Genomic DNA, 18,354 nt, shown 5'->3' with positions numbered 1-18,354 from the left:
TGATTCCCTTCAATACCTTAGTGACCTCCCCACAGCATCACCCCTCCAGCATCACCCTGAGCCCTTCAGTATCTTAGTGACCCCCTCCAGCATCAACCCCCCCAGCATCACCCTGATCCCCCCAGCACCCTCCCCAGGACCCCTTTTGGCCTCGTCCTCACCTTCTCCCCCCTATCCCCAAGCTGCAGCCAGCGCTGCCCCCTGCACCCCCCCAGCTCAGAGCAAACCCGGCTCTTTGCTCCTCCAGAGATCCCTCTGTCCCAGCAAGAAGGGGTCAGAATGGGGGGGGTGTCAATAGAACCTGAGCTCAAACCCCCTTCACTCATTCCCACACTCACCCCACTGCAGAGTCCCCCCTTGGCCCTTCCCACTGGCCCCATTCCCTGGCTTTCCCCAGGAAAAGCCTTTGGCAAAGTCTTAAATCCCTCAAATCCCTTCCCAAACCCCAGATCCTGCTGCCGGCCAAAGCTCTGCCAAAAGCGATACTTGACAATGATTGAACTGCTTGAAAAGGTACGTTCTTTGCTCCATCCTCTAGTTTCAGCTTCCTCGAGCTCGTGTCCAATTGCTCTTCCCTTAATGGGAGATGAAAACTAAGAGCCGCTTCCCATCCCTGGGAACAACCTGCTGGCACGGATGGGCTCCTGCTGCAGGTGGGGGGGGATGATCCCCCTTTCCCGTATTTCCAATGACAATTCCAACAGTGATCAAGAGACGGGGAAAAACCACAGAGGTCAGAGCTTTTCCTTTAAGAAATCCTGTTCTTGCAGCAGAACAATCCCATTTTACATCACTTTCCCATTGGAAGGATGGAATCTCCCCCTCCTGCCCCATGGGGCCTGTGTCTGTTGGATCCTCTGAAAATGTGGTCCCCAAAAAGCCTAATTCTGGAGCTTGGGGGCACAGAGCCTGGGGGCAGCCCCTTCTCCCTCACATATCCCAGGCTCCTAAACTGGAAAACTCAACAACTGAACATTTCCCACCCGAATCTGTTGTTCAGCTGCATTTTGGCTCAGCTTTCACCGGGAGCGTTAGTGCCAGCTCCAGCCTTGGTCTGAAAACAGGAGCCGAGGGGGGATGCACGTATTCCTGTTTGCGGGAATTAAAGCAGGTTTAATCCAGTCTTGGCTTCCCAGTTACGGGAAAGCGCCCTCACCCAGCTCCTGCACGACACCCACCGTGAGCCAAACCTGGCCAAACCCATACGTGCCACCCACTCTCTGCAGTTAAGACCAGCACCCTATACTTAAGGGTATTTAGGAAGCAGAGGCACATCCATGCCAATGGAAAGTGCTGGATTAAAAACAGCAGCTCCTGTGTCACCGTGGAGCATCTGGCTGGGAAGGGGGTGACTAATTGCACCGTACAACACATCTCTATATATAACAAAGCCACACTGAGACAGGCCAAGCAGTGGAGTTTGTTGAACTGCTCAACCCAGCGCAAGGGATGGAGCATCAGGCCCCAAACACACCCAGTGGAGTTTTCCACATCATTTGGGTTAGTGACCCCCCTCCAGCATCACCCTGTTGGTGCCTCCACCAGAGCAGCACGACCGTGGCTGCTCACGGGAACCAGCCCCGAGCCTTGGATGCTTTGACTCTTGAGAAGAGGCAGCTGTGCTTCCAAATTGGATTTCCCAGAACCAGGCTGGTTTTCTTCCTGCTGGCAAATCCAGGACTGCTCCTTCCATTTCATATCACATAAATGGATGGGTTTCCTCGCTTTCCAACCCGGCGCTTCCAGGAACTCAGCGCGCTGGGAAAGGATGTTTTCTTCCATGCCCTATAGAGCAGCACAAAGCTCTGTAACATCATCCCAGCAGCCAACGGGAGAAGCTGCAGAAGGAAACCTGGAGCAGGAGATGCTCGTGGGAAAGTTGCGCCATGGTGTTCCCAAAACCCACTGTGACCTTCAGTGAAATAAAGGGCCTGATTCTGCCCAACATCTACAGTACCACGTGGATGGAGAAGCCAAGCTCAAAGCTCTGCCTCTAAAGGAAGAAGTGGTAGGATTTGTCTTGGGAAATGGTTCCCAGAGAAACAGCTTCGCCCCCTGCAGAGCCCGGGTTAGCCAGGGACCGCAGGGATGTCACCCAGCACCCTGCCCTGTGCGTGCCCTGCCTGAAGGGATGAGATCCCTGGGACACAGGGATGTTTGTCACCAGCAAATCCATCAGTGCGGCTCCATTGCTGGGAAGAGACTTGACTTGTGGCTATGGTCTGTGCTGCTGAGGATGGAGACCACGTTCATCCTGATCTTTGGAAGGAGAGGATAATCTATTGAGTTCAGTGCAAGCTGCCTCAAACATGGGATGCCAAATCCATTTCAGCAGCAACACGCAAAACACAAAGGGGATTTGGAGCTAATCCGTGCTTTGTGCCTCAGTTTCCCTACCTCTACAGGTGAATTCCTTTGCACCACACATGGATATGCACCGATGGAGAGTTCTACATAACACTGCTGTTACGTAGGTGCTGCTGATGAATGAGCATAACCTTAATTCTGGTCACACGGATGATACCATCCCATGCAATTACTTGCTCCTGTCATTCAGGACGAGATCAGAGCCTTGCTTCAGGGCAAACCGCAGCCCAGCGAGGTTCACCCAGGCAAAGGACCAGCAGCAGGACCAGAAGCTGCATCCTCTGCATCCCCCGCATCCCCCGCTCACACCCACCACCTCCTTCCAGAGCCTTTCATCCCATCGGTGGTTTTCCCAAGGGACTAAATAGAAAGATGGATCAATGACACGTGTGTTGGTCACATCCTGGTGCTGGAGGAGCCCCTTTCTGTCCCTCTGCTCTCTAAACACAGCAGGACCTGAGCGGGGAGAGCCAACCCCATGCTGGTGGGTGCTCATAAGCCTCTTCCCACCTGTGGAGGGACCAGTGGAACTGCCACAAGTCACTGAGCTGGAGCTGATGAGATTTTCATGAGCTCTGGATTATGCCCATCCCAGTAACACACATGGAAGGTGAGATCTGTCCGTGCCATTGAGCCTCTCTCAAAGGGCCAGTCCAGGTTTAGTGACCACAAAAATCTTGCCATTCTCCCACCCAACCTTCCATGTTCCCGGAAAAAGCCACTGTGACTTTTCCACCGCCCCCTATAGTTATGGAAAAGTCATTTCCACTCAGTTAAAGGTGAGTTTGAAATAGTCCCATTTCCTGCTGAGTTACAGCTCCCCTGCCCAGCGACCCACACGTCCAGACCCCAGGGCAGCAGTGGCTCTGATTTCCGCAGAGGTCAGTGAGCCAAAACACACCCAGACCCCTCAACCAGCCCATCATCAGGGACCGAGCCTGGGAGCACACCAGATGACAGGGAAAAGGAGCCCTGCCCGAGCCGGCCCCAGTCAAAGCCAGCAGCAGGGTCTTGTGAAGGTCCAGAGCTCATCACATCAATCAAGGTGCAAATCTGTGCATTTCCCACCATCAAGTCTTACTTCATATGGGCTGAGATGTGCTTTACACAGTCTGCTTGGCCTCCTGCGTCCGAGGGGAAACCTCCTGGCCAATGTCCCAAGCCTGAGCATCCTCAGAGGTGAGGATGGTCCCTGGTCCCAGCGCAGCATCCTCCAGCACCCAGCCCGGCGTCCAGGATGGCTGCGGGGAGCAAAGGGAGAAGTGGTCAGTGGAGCAGCAGAGGCGCCTCTTTCCATGCCCCAGCCCGTGTCCAGCCCCTGTCCTGGGCTCTGCCACACAGAAACGCAGCCTCAGAAGCCACCACCAGGGTTTGTGCCCATGGAAAGGCTGCGCTAAGGGCTCCTCATTCCACCCTCATCAACATCCACCGGAGGATCCTGTCTCCATATGTCACCTGAGCATCCCCATCACTTACCCCTCAGCAGCTACAATCACTGCCCAAGCCAGAACATGAGAAAAGTGCTTTTATAAGAAGCAAAATGGGCTGCATTTGTCATTTCCTTCTTGTGCCATTATCATGTAAGTGCCGATAAGGCACATTAGAGCTTTACGGACAGACCAGACACTGCTTCCACTCCTTTCTTTCTTTCTCCTTCTTCTTAAAAAGCAACTACCTTCTACATACAGCCCAGGCTGAAAATCAAGAGGTTTCCTCATTAATATGTAGCCACAGCAGCAGTGAAATAATTTTTAAGGGCCTCCTTTGGGAGCAGGAATGAAAGGAAAAGGGCTTGGCATTGCAGGGACCCTCACCAGCAAGCCCAGGGTTGGTGTCCCACCCGTAACGCATATAGTGAAGGCTGAGCAGGAGGACTGAGGGGACCAAGTTTGGGCTGTCTTTAGAAATCATCCTTTTGGGGGTGTAGAAATCAGAGAAAAGAAAGGAAGTACTTAAGAGCTCATTTCATTGCAGGTCCAAAGGGGGTTGACAGAGACCCTTCAAGGGCTCCTTAATGCCTCAGAAAGGATTGATTACAGGAGGGACTTCCCCCAGAGTGCATCAGGTGCTGCTTGGCAGTCACATCCCAGGGGCTTTTGTGTCCCTCATTCCCTTGGGAAGCAGGCAATCAGGTGCCTAGAGACTTGTTCAGGACATTCCCCAAAGCTCCGCTCTCCACAGCTTCCCATGTGTTACAGCAGGGCTGAGGGAGAGGATGCTGAAGATGCCATTATGCTGGGAAGAGCATGTGAAAGTCACAGCTAAAACCCCCCATCAGCCCCACAATTTACCTTCCCAGGTCCTCGGATCTCTACCGGGACTTTGGCCTCAGCAGGTTGAGCACTTTCACTGGGAGCATCTTCCCTCTGGGGGCTGTGTGGAAGACTTTCCCCTTCCCTCATGACCATATCCTCTGTGCACTGGATCGGCAGCAGCACGGGGATATCTTGGAAAGAAACCAAGCCAGAGCGGTCATTCCTGAGACTTTAATGGCATTTGTTTCACCTTCCTATTGCCTCAGTTTCCTTTTGGGCTTGTGACACAAATGGGCACCGCATCCCTGCTGGCAAAGCTCGCCTGTCCCCATCACTTGGTTCAATACAAGGCTGGGCCAGCAAAGAAAGAGGCATCCAGGGACAGTCAGAGAGGGCTGAGAGCTGGAGGAGAATGGGCTACCTTAGGAGAGGCCGAGGCATCACTGCCCCAAAGCCGGGCTGGTCCCAGAAATGGCTTTGGAAAGCGCATGGACCACGGTGGGGGGACTGGGAGAGGGTCTTGGAAAACCAGACAGGGAGGGCAAGAATATTTCCCTGATGGTTTCCAGCCCAGGAAGGCTCCCCCCTTCCTTCCTGCTTCCACCCTGCTTCCCCACACTGCTCTAGGCAATGGGTACCATCTGCTCCTCTGCTGCTTCTCCTTCTCTGCAGGGGCAAGAGGTGTGAGTAAGCGGTGGCACACCTTCCAGAGCACGGTTCTGCCTTCAACCGGCTCCACGTTACCCCACTTTCTGCAGCAAACTTCTTGCCAGCCCCAGGACAGATTTCACTCGTCACCCCGGACCCGCAGCTTCAGTGTGCCCTCCCCAGCCCCGCTGCTCACCAAGGACAGGTCCCTTCCTGGCAGCCAGCTTCTGGAGGAGCTTGCCCTGCTTTATGCACAGCTCCTGCAGCCTGGAGACCTCCTCACGGAGCTGAAGGAATAGTTCTTCCATCTCCATCACGCCTGGTAAGGAGGAAAGCAAGAGGAAATGACCAGTTGTGTGTTATCCAAGCACAGCGAGGAGCCACCGAGGTTACGTGGAGCTGTTGGGATGGGGAGGACCAGGCTTGGTCCTGCTGTGGGATCCCAGGAGATCCCACACGCTCATGTGTGGGGGACTGCAAAGACAGAAGCACTCCCAGTTCTGTCACAGTTTACAGAGTAAGAAACTGAAAAGGGAAGTGATTCTTTGCGTGCCAGGGGGTAACTGAAGAGCTGAGCTGGCCTTTTCCACCGCTCAGCCCACAGCTCAGCTCCAAACAACCAAAAAGTCCCATTTATTGACAAATCTACCTGGAAAAAGTTGCATTTCACACGGAGTTAGTACCAAGGGATCCCATCTTTTATGCAGTGGCATGTCAGGAGTAAAGAAACTCCTGACAATAAACCCATACAGGGAACAGTGCCCAAATTTAGGGGCACAATTCCCCTTGCTTGAGATGCTCAGCCCTGAGCTGCCCCCTCTGCTCTCAGCAACTCCACTTGAATTAAACGCCTGTTACATGGGATGCATGAAACAGAAATTGTTACTACAAGGAAAAACCTCTCTGCGCGGTGGTCCACACATTTCTCCTTGCTTTAACAGCTGTATTGGGGATTAGCCTTGCCAGTTTTACCATATTGCATCCATTCCTGCCAGCCTGGAACGTAACCAATAAACCCAGAGCTCGGTACAAATCCACAAACCATCTGCAAAGTCCTTTCGAATGTGAGACTCGTGCCATCTCTATCAGCATAAACACGCAAAGCAGCTTTGCTTCCTGTCAGCCTTCCCAGGTTCGCTGCTGCTCAGCACAAATGGAAGCTCCAGCTCTGTAATTAGGGGCTTGGCTGATGGGGGTTGATGGAGCCTCCTCTGACGCTTGGGGCGATGCGGATTTCCCAGCAGGGATGAAGAAAGGCAGGAATCCCGACCGGCCCGAAGGAAACGCACCCGGCCCAAGGGGAACTGCAGACGGAATGGTAAGATTTGCTTCCAGCGCAGCGGGTTTCTGCGCTTCTCCCACCACAAACGAGCCGTGGGGGTAAATGCATCATAGTTTTGGCTGTTTGGGGCCCACTGAGTCTTAAAAATCAAGCCTAAACATTTTGCACCCCCCAAAGCAGCTAACCCCATAGCTAACACATCACATCAGAGACTAAGAGGGTGCATTTTGCCTGCGAGCTGTATATAACTTTGCCAATGAATTATTAAGAAGTGTGTGATGTGGAACCGTCGCTCCTAAGCAAACCTGTATTGGTTTTGTGCGATCCCTGCCGGGGGGGTTCAGTACTTAACTGCTTCTTCATTGCCCCCAGGTTACTTTGGTGACACTGGGAGGCCGCTGCCCCGGGAGATTTTAACCTCCTGCGTAACCTGAAAAGCAGTTCCCAAACTGCAAACACCGAAATCCCGAGGAATTGGGTGCTTGGGTCTCACCGGGACTCGGAGGGGCAAGACCTGCTTCAGCCGCGTTCTCCCTCGGGGCCGGGGAACGGGGCTGCTTTAATGCACCGAAAGGCCCGTCCCCTGCCCGTCCCTCACCCCAACTGGGGACCCCAGGGAGCAAAAACCGCTCCTTTCTCCTCAGGATCGCACTTACTGTGGTGGGGGCCCCTCTTTCCCCCGGCCGGGCGGCTGCGGCGCCACATCAGCCCCGACGAGTCGCAGCTGCAAACGCCAAAGCTCAGCACCAACACTCTTTGGGGCAGGGAATTTCCCCTTCGGTTTCTGTGCTGAGAGCGAAAGCTCTGCACGGCCCCGAGGCAGGAAGCAAAGCGGCAGAGAGTCAGCTCCGGGCAGCTGCTGCGCAAAGCCAGGCTTCAAATCTAGCTCTGAAAAGCACAGGAGATGATTCTAAGGCCAAGGGTGGCCTCATGGTGGGTGACTGTTGGCTCCTCTCTCTGATGGCTGGGTAAAGGCAGGTGCCTTTTCCGTGCCTCAGTTTCCCCCCACCTCTCTCTTTAACGTGGAGCCTGATGGATATCTGTGTGTCTGCAGTGCCCTGGAGCCCTGCCTGACTTACCTCCTGTAAGGCAGCTAATATTCGAGCTAATATCCCAATAATCCAGATTAATACTCACTCTGCCCCAGCTCAAATCTTCTAAGTCCTCCATAGAGCAAAGCAGAATCCTCAGCTGGGTGTTGAATACCTGCCCAGCGCTCATCCCTCCAGCATCCCGGAGAAGCCACTGGGCTTTTCCCCATTGCCCTCCTGCTTCTCCACCCTCCTGTGTGTCTCAACCCCAGCCTCTCCTGGGGAGCACAGGAGGTTTGGGGGCTGCTCATGCCCATGCCAATGGCCTCATTGTCCTATTGTCCCTAAAGGGGCTTTGAGTGGCTCTTTCCCACTACTGAGCTCCCACCTGGCTTTCCTGGGAAGTCTTGGTGCAGTGCCTGACGCTCAGGCTGAAGCTTCATGAAGATACCACCACCTAGTGTTAACCACGGGGTGTAAGGACGTGGGAAACGGCGTGCTCAGAGTGGGGAGCTCGCTGTTTGGGGCTGCCACCCTGCTGCATGCTGGCTTCGTTCCCAAGCACGGGCTTGGGGCACCCATAGAGAGCAGCAGGCTGGTCCCATCGGCGGGGAAGAGCCAGGCTGAGAAGGGATCACGGAAGAACGGGAATGATCAGCAAGCCCCCGTGTTGACACTGTATTGATAGCAACCAGCCCGCTCACAAAACATATTACCAGTGGTTATTGCATAAAACTGACAGTAAGCAACCTCCAGCCGCAGGGAACCGCTCCCCCCACGCCGGGCGAGCTCAGGGGGGCTCCGCAGCGCCCGTGGAAGAGTTAATAAATAGAAATAAAACCAGCAGCTCCAGGCCCTTGTGGCTCCTATGGCCTCTATAGGCGCCAGGACCGCGGCGCGGTTCCCCCCCCCGGCGGGCGGCGCTAGGACCGCGGCGGCGCCGCCCCGTGCACCTGTACCCCGGGGCGGTGGCAGCGGCTCCGCCCCCCCGCGGCCGCGCGTGCCGAGAGCCGGTGAGCGGGGGGGGGCGTCCGGTCGCTCCGGTCCCGATCCCGATCCCGGTCCCGGTCCCGGTCCCGATCCGGACCCCCCGCACCAGGTGTGACCGTGCGCGCTGCGGGAGGGGCCGGGACAGAGCCCCCTGCCCGGGGAAACGGAGTTCGGGTGGTCACGGTGAGGAGCCCCCCCCGGGGGAAGGGAGGGGTGGGGGGTCCCCATATGGAGCTGTACCCCCAGGGTACGGGTCCCTGCGCGGAGTCACTCATCCAGGGCAAAGAGGGGCCGGAGGGGTTCGGTGCGGGGCGGCCCCCCCCCACCGCTACACCGGGGGAAGGGTCTGGGGTGCGCGGGGGACCCGCACAGGGAAGGGGGGCCCGGCGGGTCCTGGGGGCTGTGCGGCTCAGCGGGGGGCAGGATCCGATCCCCTTTCGCGTCTCCCCCCGGCGGAGCAGAGCTGTACCCAGCCCCTCACCGCGGTCTCGGTGCCCCAAGGGCTCATCCCCACCGGACCCCGGCCCCTCCCTCTCCTTCTCCCCCCCATCACCGGCTCCTGGCGGGGTCAGCCCGGTGCGGGACCGTGCCCCGCGTCCTGCTGTTGGCTTTTGGCCATCCCGACCTCTGACGCCGTCGCCGCCGTGGTCACCGGCTCCCGGCCACGTCCTCGGTGTTGGTTTGAGTTTATTTTCGTTATTCCCTCTTTTTTCCCTCCTCTGCCCGCGGAGCGCCCCCTGATTCCCACCTCGCCCCACGATTCCTCCCTCCCGTGCCGCGGAGATGCTCCGGCTGCCACCAAATTGCCACTGAACCCTATTTCCCGCTCTTCCGAGGCCAATTTCCCCTTCTTCCGAGCCCGACTGGCTCCACCGGATAGTTTTGGCGTTGGTTTTCCTGCTTGCAGGGCGAGCCCCATCCCAACACGGGATTTTCGGGATGGGATGGAGCAGCATGAGCCCCTGCAATAGAGTGCTTGCAGCTCCTTCGTGCTGCAGCTTGTTGCAAAATCCACCTCAGCACTTCTTGGGGGGGAGTTTTGGGGGGTTTATTTTGCTTTTGGGGATGGGGGTTTGGGGTTAGAGCCCTCGGGAGCTGCCGTGCACTGACCCTCTCCCTGCCGCCCCGGGGTTTATTAGCATCGGACGGCGAACTTTGTTAACGTGGTCACAGCAGTGTGGCAGGAAGGAGGGGGTGGAAACGGGGTGTTCCTCCCTAAAACGGGTTGCTCTCCGCCTCGCACGGCGGTGGCTCTCCCTGTGCGATGAAAGCATCAGGGCTCAGTGCGGTAGCTCTGAGGGAGCTCATCAGGGAGCATCTTTGCTCACGTATGAGCAGAAATGAGGTGGATTTAGGGGGGGGTTGCCCTTCGTTCTGCTCTTTCCCTCCGCTGCCCGTGGAGCTGGTGCCGCTCGGTCCCACCGCGGCTCGGGAACGGGCGCCCTTGGCAGTGAAGCGTGGTCCAGCCGCCGGCTTTGATCGCCGCGGGGCTGAAAGCAGTGACCCCGGGGACCGCCTCGTCCCTCCTCCTTCCCAAGCCGAAGCTTCCTCACCCTTGAAGTTGCTGCAGGTGCCCTTCTCCGCTCCGGGGCCGCGCCATTGCCAAGGCGATACAAAGAAAAGGGGGACATAAAAAGAAATAAAGGAGGAGGAAGGCGGGGGACACCGAGGAGGAGGAGGAGGAGATGCCGGTGAATGGCTCCCATGGAGCTTGTCCATGCTCCGGCGGCAGCGGCTCACAAAGAACAGCCGCGGGAGGTTTGCTGGCGCTGGGAAAGCTCGGCCGGGTCCCGGTGGTGCTTTGTAGCCGGTGCTGAGCTCTCGGTGCGGGGTCTTGCACATGGTTTTCCTTCCCAGCAACGCTGCAGGCAGGAAAAAGCACCGGGGGAAAGGCTTTTTTTTCAGCGGGCAACAAGATTTCGGCATATTTTGGGGCTTTATTTTAATGTTTGGTTGTGGGGAGGGTGCTGCAGCGGCTGCCTCGGCCTCAGGAGAAACTGCTGGGGATGTCCCATGCTTGTGGTGGCCGGATCCAGCTCATCTCGCAGAGTCGTTGAACATCACTTTTTCCTGGTGGTGGATTTATGGGCTGGAAGGGCCGTGGGGGAGTGGGTTTTACAGGTCTTGTTTGCCCCCTTTGCAGGGAATGAACTCTATATTAGTATCTAATTAATAATATATTGATATCAAGGGGGTGTCCCCAACGTGCATCCAGTCTGTGGATTAACCCGCAGGTGTTTCTCCTTCTCTCCAGGACAGAGGACCAGAGCAGAGCACCATGAAGCACCCCGAGAGCCAACATCCCTGAAACACCCATCGCCTCAGGGAGGACCCTCCAGAAACCACACGGAAGAAGGGAAAATGAGGCTTTTCCGGAGACGCTACAGCCCCTTGAAGGTGGCTTTGGCAGGCGCCATCTTCATCATCTTCCTCTTCATCCTGCAGAAGGACGTGGGGAACAAGGATGTGCATGAGGAGCCCTGGTTGAAGAACATCGTCCAGGGGAAGGACCAAGTCCTTGACCTGATGATGGGGGCGGTCAACAACATCCGGGACTCGATGCCGAAGCTGCAGATCGGAGCCCCCGTTCGGCAGGAGGAACCTGCCCCCAGCGCTCGCTCCTGCCTGCCCGGTGTCTACACAGCGGCGGAGCTGCGGCCACTGATGGAGAGACCCCCCCAGGACCCCGCCAGCCCCGGAGCTGACGGCAAAGCCTTCAAGAAGGATCGATGGACACCGGAGGAGACGAAGGAGAAGCAGCGGGGCTATGAGAAGCATTGCTTCAACGCCTTCGCCAGCGACCGCATCTCCCTCCAGCGAGCGCTGGGACCCGACAGCCGCCCACCCGAGTAAGAGCCCAAAGAGCCTGGTGGGGCTGCAGGCTCCATCCATGGAGAAATATAACAGGAAATGGAAACGGATCAGGGACAGCATGGCACCAGGCGTCAGCAGGGGATCGGATGCAGGGAGAGCTGGAAAACCACCTGTATTTATGAGTTTTCCCTCTTTTTGTTCCCTTGGCGTTGGTTTTTAAAGGCAACGGGCAAAAGCCAGAGGTGGCTCTTTGTGTCTCCACAGACCCGCTTGTGGCCGGGTGGCTCCAGCATCTTTCCCCCCCCTTTCCTTCCCTTCCTTCTTTTATTTCAGCCGGCTCCAGTAATCGGACTTTTTCTTTTCTTAGCCGAGTGGAACAGCCCCGGGGTGCAGGGGGCAAAGGAAGCAGCAGAAACCCGAGGGATTTCCTCGCCTGCCCTCCGGCCGCGGGCTGCCAGATTAAAGCCTCCCCCAGGCCTTGTCTGCTCAGGGGGGTGGGCTGGGGAAGGCAGGAGGGGATTGGGGGTGGATAAAAAGGCTTGAATAGGAGCTAGAAACCCAGCCCTGGTGTGAAAACTGGTCCCCCCTGCGCTGGCAGGCGATTATCCGTGCTTAGCAGGTGTAGCAGCCACAATGGGGGCACACCGGGGCCAGGAATGTCATTCACTCAACCATCGGCGGGTGGAGAGGCGGAAATCAATGGAAATCAAAGCAGAGATGAGCTGGGAGCCGCCGGGGCTGGGGTCTGGGATGGCACGAGGGGGATTGTGGTTCTGTGACGCTGCCCCAGCCGTGCTTAGGCTGCTGCTTTCTGTCCCCGAGGTGCATCGACCAGAAGTTCAAGCGGTGCCCGCCCCTGCCCACCACCAGCGTGGTCATCGTCTTCCACAACGAAGCCTGGTCAACGCTGCTGCGGACGGTGTACAGCGTCCTGCACGCCTCCCCAGCCCTGCTGCTGAAGGAGATCATCCTGGTGGACGATGCCAGCACGGACGGTGGGTGGGAGCTATGGGGGGATGCAGGGGGATGCCGAGCATCTTTCCTTCCCCGGGAACAGCAGTTCTGAGCCACACGGAGGAGAAGCTGTGGGTGCATCCAGCAGTTCTTCCACGTTGTTTTGTATCTGCCCAGGAGCACCCTTGGGGTTTTCCCTTCTACAGCGCTGCTGTTAACCCAGCCCTGGAGAAAACCCGGGTGCTCCTCCCGCATCCTGCACATCCCTCGTCATCCAGCTTGCCCGCGGGCTGCACCCCTCCTGAGCTACACCCACAGCAGATTAATGCCGTGGCTCAGCGTCAGGGCGCTGGGAGGAGCGGACTTTGCTCCCTCTCCCAATGTTCACTTTCCACCTGCAGCGTCTGCACGGGCTCCCAAGGAGCAGAGCCTTCGGCGTGCTGCGGGGCTTTCTCACCCACAGGCCTGGGCCCCACGGTGGTGGGGATGTGGGTCAGAGTTGGGGTCCCCTCCCAGGATGGGTCTCTGGACATCCTGGCTCTCACTTGGCACTTCCCAGCTTTTGGCTTGGCTACATCTGCCAAAGGAGAGGATCATAGAATCAGAGACTGATTTGGGTTGAAGGGTCCTTAAACCTCACACAGTTCAAACCCCCTGCCATGGGCAGGGACACCTTCCACTAGAGCAGGTTGCTCCAAGCCCCTGTGTCCAACCTGGCCTTGAACATTGCCAGAGAAATCCCAGTTTCCTTCAGTGACACTTCAGTGCAGAGCAGGAGACCTTCTCACCCCATTGTTCCCCTAATCCCTCTCTAATGGGGGATTAGCCGGTGGCTCCTTTGCAAAACTCACTTTCTTTAGCCAAACCCGCTCTCGGATGTGGGGGAAAGGAGGCTCCGTGTGTCCCAGGATCTGAGCCGGCGTGCAGGGATGGGGTGGAGGCAGCGGGGTGGGCTGGTGGGCGCAGGGACTGGCATCTCCCCCTCCGACAGCGCCGCTGCTCTTTGCCCCCCAGAGTACCTGAAGGACGAGCTGGATCGCTACGTGGAGCAGCTCCAGATCGTGCGGGTCGTGCGGCAGCAGGAGCGCAAAGGGCTGATCACGGCGCGGCTGCTGGGGGCCAGCGTGGCCAGCGGCGAGGTCCTGACCTTCCTGGATGCCCACTGTGAGTACCCACCGCAGGAAGCTTGGAGGTGTGAAATTGCCACCTCTCAATGGCCAACCCTTCCCTGTGTCCCACCAGGCGAGTGTTTCCATGGCTGGCTCGAGCCCCTCTTATCCCGCATCGCCCAAGAGCCAACGGCCGTTGTGAGCCCCGACATCGCCACCATCGATCTCAACACCTTTGAGTTCTCCAAGCCTGTCCAGAACGGGAAGCAGCACAGCAGGGGCAACTTCGACTGGAGCCTGACATTTGGCTGGGAGGTCGTCCCACCCCGGGAGAGGCAGCGGAGGAAGGATGAGACCTTCCCCATCAAGTAAGGATGGGGAAGGGGGGGTTTATCCACTTTGATGCTAGTAAAAGTTGGATGAGCGCTGGAAATGCAGTGTCCAGACCCAAAGGCTGTATCAGCGGATTGAATCACCTGGCTGCTTAGGGAGGGACAGCCAGGGGTGGCAAAGAGCTGGGTGCCCTGTGCCAGGAAACTGCCCCTTCCTCCTCTTGGATTTTGCTCCTTTTCCTAACAAAGCAATGTTTTCCCTGTTGTCTTCAATGCCTCCAGGTGGGTGATGCTGCCCTTTCCCAGTGCAGCTTCCACCATGGGGTGCTTGGTTTAAGGGGTCTCAGGTGGTTTGTGCCTGGGAGAGGATGTTCAGGCACGGTCAGACCTGTGGGGCTGGCACAGGAGACACATCTCCTGGGGTTCAGTGGACATGGAGCCATAAAGGCCCTTTGTAAAACCCCCTTTGACTTGCCTCCAGCCACCTCTCCATCCACCCCTGCAAAGTCTCTCATTAAGGGTTTAATCGCTGCCTTCTCTCTTCTCGCTCTCGCGTACCAGCTGCGTGGGCACCTGCGCTGGCACAGCAGCAGGAATGTGTCACCTGCAGATCACATTGCACCAAAACTCCCATTTTTCATCCCTTTACTTTGCATGTAGAGAAACTCTGAACGTTGTTTTTCCCACTGCACCTCTCCGTTGGTGCCCCCTCCATTGGGTGTTGCCATCAGTCGGTACCGGACACGCTGCCTGGCCCCATCCATGCCCTGTGTCCTGGCTGGCAGCAGGGCTGGCTTTGTGCAGAGGTCACCTGGGAGACGTCCCGGTTCCAATAAAGGTCCCTTGTACGAGGAGGCGGTGGTTTGGCTCCCGGCGGTGCCTCATCTCCGCTCGGCAGGAACGCGGCAGCTCAGCGGATCCTGGGCTCATTCTTCCCTTCAAAGGGAAGTTTCTGTTCCAGCCTCTCCTAAAGATCAGATGGAAAAGATTAGAGCAGCAGCGGAGCGGGCGGGCGCCGCGCTCCCTGCTCCGCCCTTCTGCCCGGCTATAGGCTCTGGGTAACAATATCCCCTTTGCCTGGACTCCGAGCTGGCAGCGAGCCCCCCCCCCGGTGTCATGCTGCCACCTCAGCCCTTCCTGCAAGCTGGGTCCAGCCCCGCTGCCAAACACATGTGGGGCAGGGAGATGGGGGGACACTGCTCATGAGGGCCCTGGTGTCCCCAGAACTCCGGCTTCTGCTTCTCTGGCTTTATTTTACCCCTATTTTGCTGCTCTTTCTCCCTCGCCCGTAGGTCCCCGACTTTTGCTGGTGGCCTCTTTGCCATCTCCAGATCCTACTTTGAGCACATCGGCTCCTATGACGATCAGATGGAGATCTGGGGGGGTGAGAACGTGGAAATGTCCTTCAGGGTAAGGAGGGGTTGGTGCCATCTCCAAAGTGCATCTTCAGGGATGCTCCTTGTTGGGGGGTATGGGGACTCCCCATGTCTCAGGCAGTGCCTCCCCATAGGTCTGGCAGTGTGGGGGTCAGATTGAGATCATCCCTTGCTCCGTCGTGGGTCATGTCTTCCGCTCCAAGAGCCCCCACACCTTCCCCAAGGGCACCCAGGTCATCTCCAGGAACCAGGTCCGCCTGGCTGAGGTCTGGATGGATGACTACAAGGAGATCTTCTACAGGAGGAACCAGCAAGCTGCACAGATGGCCAGAGAGGTACTGAGCACACCAGCGGGCTTCCAGGAGGGGTTGATCCTGCTGGGAGCTCAAGCCTGAGCAGGGAGAGAAGGTGGGCTCAGCCAAAACCCCATTTTTGATGTTATTCTATTTGGTCATTGTGTTTTCTAGTAGAAAAACCGGGGTTTTCATTTTTATGGTTACTTTTACAACATCAAAACGTTGTGCTGTGATGCCAAAACATCCCAGACCTGGAGCTGGAGGGTACCTGCCCAGCACTGGGGTGTCTGGCAAGACCTGGCCACCGGTCTCAGCCCTGGCACACTGTGACAATGCCAAAGCTCTGGGCTCGGGAGGGATGTTTTGCTGTTTCCTTGCTGGCTTTGGAGGTTAGTTTAATTCTCTCACGTGGCTTTGTTGATAGAAGACGTATGGTGACATTACAGACCGGCGCAGGCTGAGGGAGCGGCTCCACTGTAGGAACTTCACCTGGTACCTCCAGACCATCTACCCAGAGATGTTCGTCCCTGACCTGACTCCAGCGTTTTATGGAGCGGTAGGTGCTGGATGCCCAGAGCATCCTGCTGGGCTCTGTCCCTGCCTAGAATCAGCATCTTCAGCATCAGCACTGAAGTCCCCCAAAGGTTGGGTTTGGGGGGGTTGCATTTAAACCAGCACTCTGTAAGGTTTTGGTGCAGCCGTGTCCGTCACCGTGTCCATCCCCGGCTGGTGGGGCCGGTTTGGGCTCTGGCTGACAAGGAAAGAGCTGGAATCCGGCAGAGCTGGTTTGGGGCGAGTTCCGGGGTGGGGGATCTGTGGGTTAAAGCATTGGGTTAAATCAGGCGAAAGAGCTGAAAGCTTCTCCCAGCACTGCGCTGGTGCTGACATGTGCAGGGTGGACCTGAGAAACAGAGCTGGGGCCAGGCAACGGCAGAGCACTAGCTCCATCCCTGAGGATAGAGCTGCCAAAACCCACCCCTTGGCTCCAAGCTGGGTGTTGGGGTCCGAGTCCTGCCCCCTCAGCCGGGGTGATGTGAATGAAACTGTTGGATATGGCAACAGGCAGGGCGAGGGCCGGGCGCTGGCTCCCAACCAGCTTTTCATTCACCTTTGTTTCCTGAAACCTCATCCCGGGCAGTCTCACCTTTGGCTTGGTGGGACAGAGGCGTTGGCGCGGGCGTTCCTCGCGTCCTGGAAAGGACAAGGGACCCGGACACAGGACCTAGTACCGGGATTGTGTTTGTACAGCGATAAGTGCCCTGCAAAGCCCAAACCCAAGGTGGGTCCCTGCCCTGGGACCTTGCAGCACCATCTCACCCCCTCGCCCCTTTGTTTGCGCCCCTGCAGATCAAAAACGAGGGCACCAAGAGCTGCCTGGATGTCGGTGAGAACAACCACGGTGGGAAACCGCTCATCATGTACCCCTGCCATGGGCTGGGGGGCAACCAGGTGGGCACCCATCAACCCCAGCCTTTCCTTCTCCTCCAACCATGCTGGTTGTTCCCCTCTGACGTCCCATCTCTGGTCCTGTCCCCCCAGTACTTTGAGTACACGAGCCAGCGGGAGCTGAGGCACAACATTGGGAAGGAGCTCTGCCTCCGGGCGGGCGCGGGCTCGGCCGAGCTGCGCGAGTGTCAGTACAGAGGGAAACCCGGGCGGGTGCCAGCCAGCGAGGAGTGGGACCTGGCGCAGGTGAGGAGACCCATCTCCACCCTAGGAACCACCCAAGGGGATGGTGGCATCATCCCCCTGAGATGATGCTTCTGAGGGTGCATCCTTTCCTCATCCCACCGGCATCGCTGAGCTGAAGCCGTCTCTGTTTTCCATCAGGACCGGCTGATTAAGAACCCGGCCTCCGGGACGTGCCTGACAGCGCGAGGGAAGCACCCGGCGATGGTTCCCTGCAACCTGGCAGACCCCCACCAGCTCTGGTCCTTCACCTAGAGCACCACAAGCCCCCCGAGCCGCCCCCAACCGCGCTCAGGAAACCAGAATCCAAACCAAACTTCCTCTTTTTTAATTTAAGAAGCAGAAGCCTTAAATATGCTGCATTTCAATGGTTGCCTTGAACTCAGTCCTGTGCCTTTGGAACAGCGAAGCCTGCTGAGCCAAGCTCAGCTGGCCGTACCCCCAGAGCCTGAAACGCGGCCCAAGGATGCTCTTGGGTACCTGCTGCTCATCCCCCCCACTCCCTGGCTCCAGCCAGAGACTCTGGAATTCATATCGGGCATTTAAACCCCCCTCCCTGCACCTGAAACTCCTGCCAGTGAGGAGGAGGACGGTGACCAGCCAGGCAGCTCATTCCATGGGAAGCTGGATCATGGGTTGTTGTGCCCCGTGTGGACAAGGGAATTCCGCTCTCCTCCCAGTACTGCCAGGATCCAGCCCTGGCCACCGTGGCGCTGCCAGGATATTGGAGTTGGGCCCAAGGGACCAGCCTTGAGGTGGAGGGGAAATGAGGATCCTTTTATTACTCTTTTTCTTCTGACGGTGACTCCTGGGTGCGACTCATCCTCGCGCTGAGCTGGAGGGTGGCTCCAATGCACAGCTCCAACGCACCGCGGCATCCTCCCGGAGAGGCTCTCGCCAGTGCCTGGCACAACATTCCTCCCTCCCTTGGTTCTCTTCAAGCCCAACTACTGTAGCTGCCACCTCATTGCCATGTCATTTAGAATGCGGGGAAAAACCCCTCCTGGAAGTGGCATGGGGATGGAAGAATCCATCTTTGGATATATGACATCGAATAAAGAGATGATTTATTTTATGGAGATCCTGTCTCTGGCTTCGTCTGAGCTCTCACCCCTCCTCACAATCAGTTTTCCTCCCTTTTCTTGCCCTGGAAACTCCCTTTTGCAGCCCCAAAATGGGTTTGAAGCTGATTTTGCAATGATCTGTCCCAT

At 57.3% G+C, this 18,354-nt stretch overlaps 1 protein-coding gene across 1 annotated transcript; it reads left to right on the top strand.

Annotated features, from left to right (window-relative positions):
• Window positions 1-8,643: 8,643 nt before the first annotated feature.
• On the top strand, window positions 8,644-18,224 carry GALNT6 (polypeptide N-acetylgalactosaminyltransferase 6). Its single transcript, XM_030510619.1, has 11 exons — window positions 8,644-8,756; window positions 10,828-11,422; window positions 12,210-12,382; window positions 13,356-13,505; window positions 13,584-13,818; window positions 15,075-15,192; window positions 15,293-15,493; window positions 15,879-16,010; window positions 16,802-16,903; window positions 16,994-17,146; window positions 17,285-18,224. Exons 2-11 carry the CDS (start codon window positions 10,935-10,937, stop codon window positions 17,396-17,398), a joined length of 1,866 nt encoding a protein of 621 aa, XP_030366479.1. The 5' UTR covers window positions 8,644-8,756; window positions 10,828-10,934; the 3' UTR covers window positions 17,399-18,224.
• The last annotated feature ends 130 nt before the right edge of the window (window positions 18,225-18,354 follow it).

The sequence above is a fragment of the Strigops habroptila genome, chromosome 23 (genome assembly GCF_004027225.2).
Source record: "Strigops habroptila isolate Jane chromosome 23, bStrHab1.2.pri, whole genome shotgun sequence".
Classification (NCBI taxonomy): domain Eukaryota; kingdom Metazoa; phylum Chordata; class Aves; order Psittaciformes; family Psittacidae; genus Strigops; species Strigops habroptila.
This window is presented reverse-complemented; position numbering and strand designations above follow the sequence as displayed.

Excerpts from the sequence above, each read along its gene's own strand:
- GALNT6 (XM_030510619.1), top strand. The coding sequence starts at position 10,935 with ATGAGGCTTTTCCGGAGACGCTACAGCCCCTTGAAGGTGGCTTTGGCA. Across the intron at positions 15,193-15,292 it reads ACGTGGAAATGTCCTTCAGG|GTCTGGCAGTGTGGGGGTCA; the intron begins GTAAGGAGGGGT and ends GCCTCCCCATAG. Across the intron at positions 17,147-17,284 it reads AGGAGTGGGACCTGGCGCAG|GACCGGCTGATTAAGAACCC; the intron begins GTGAGGAGACCC and ends GTTTTCCATCAG.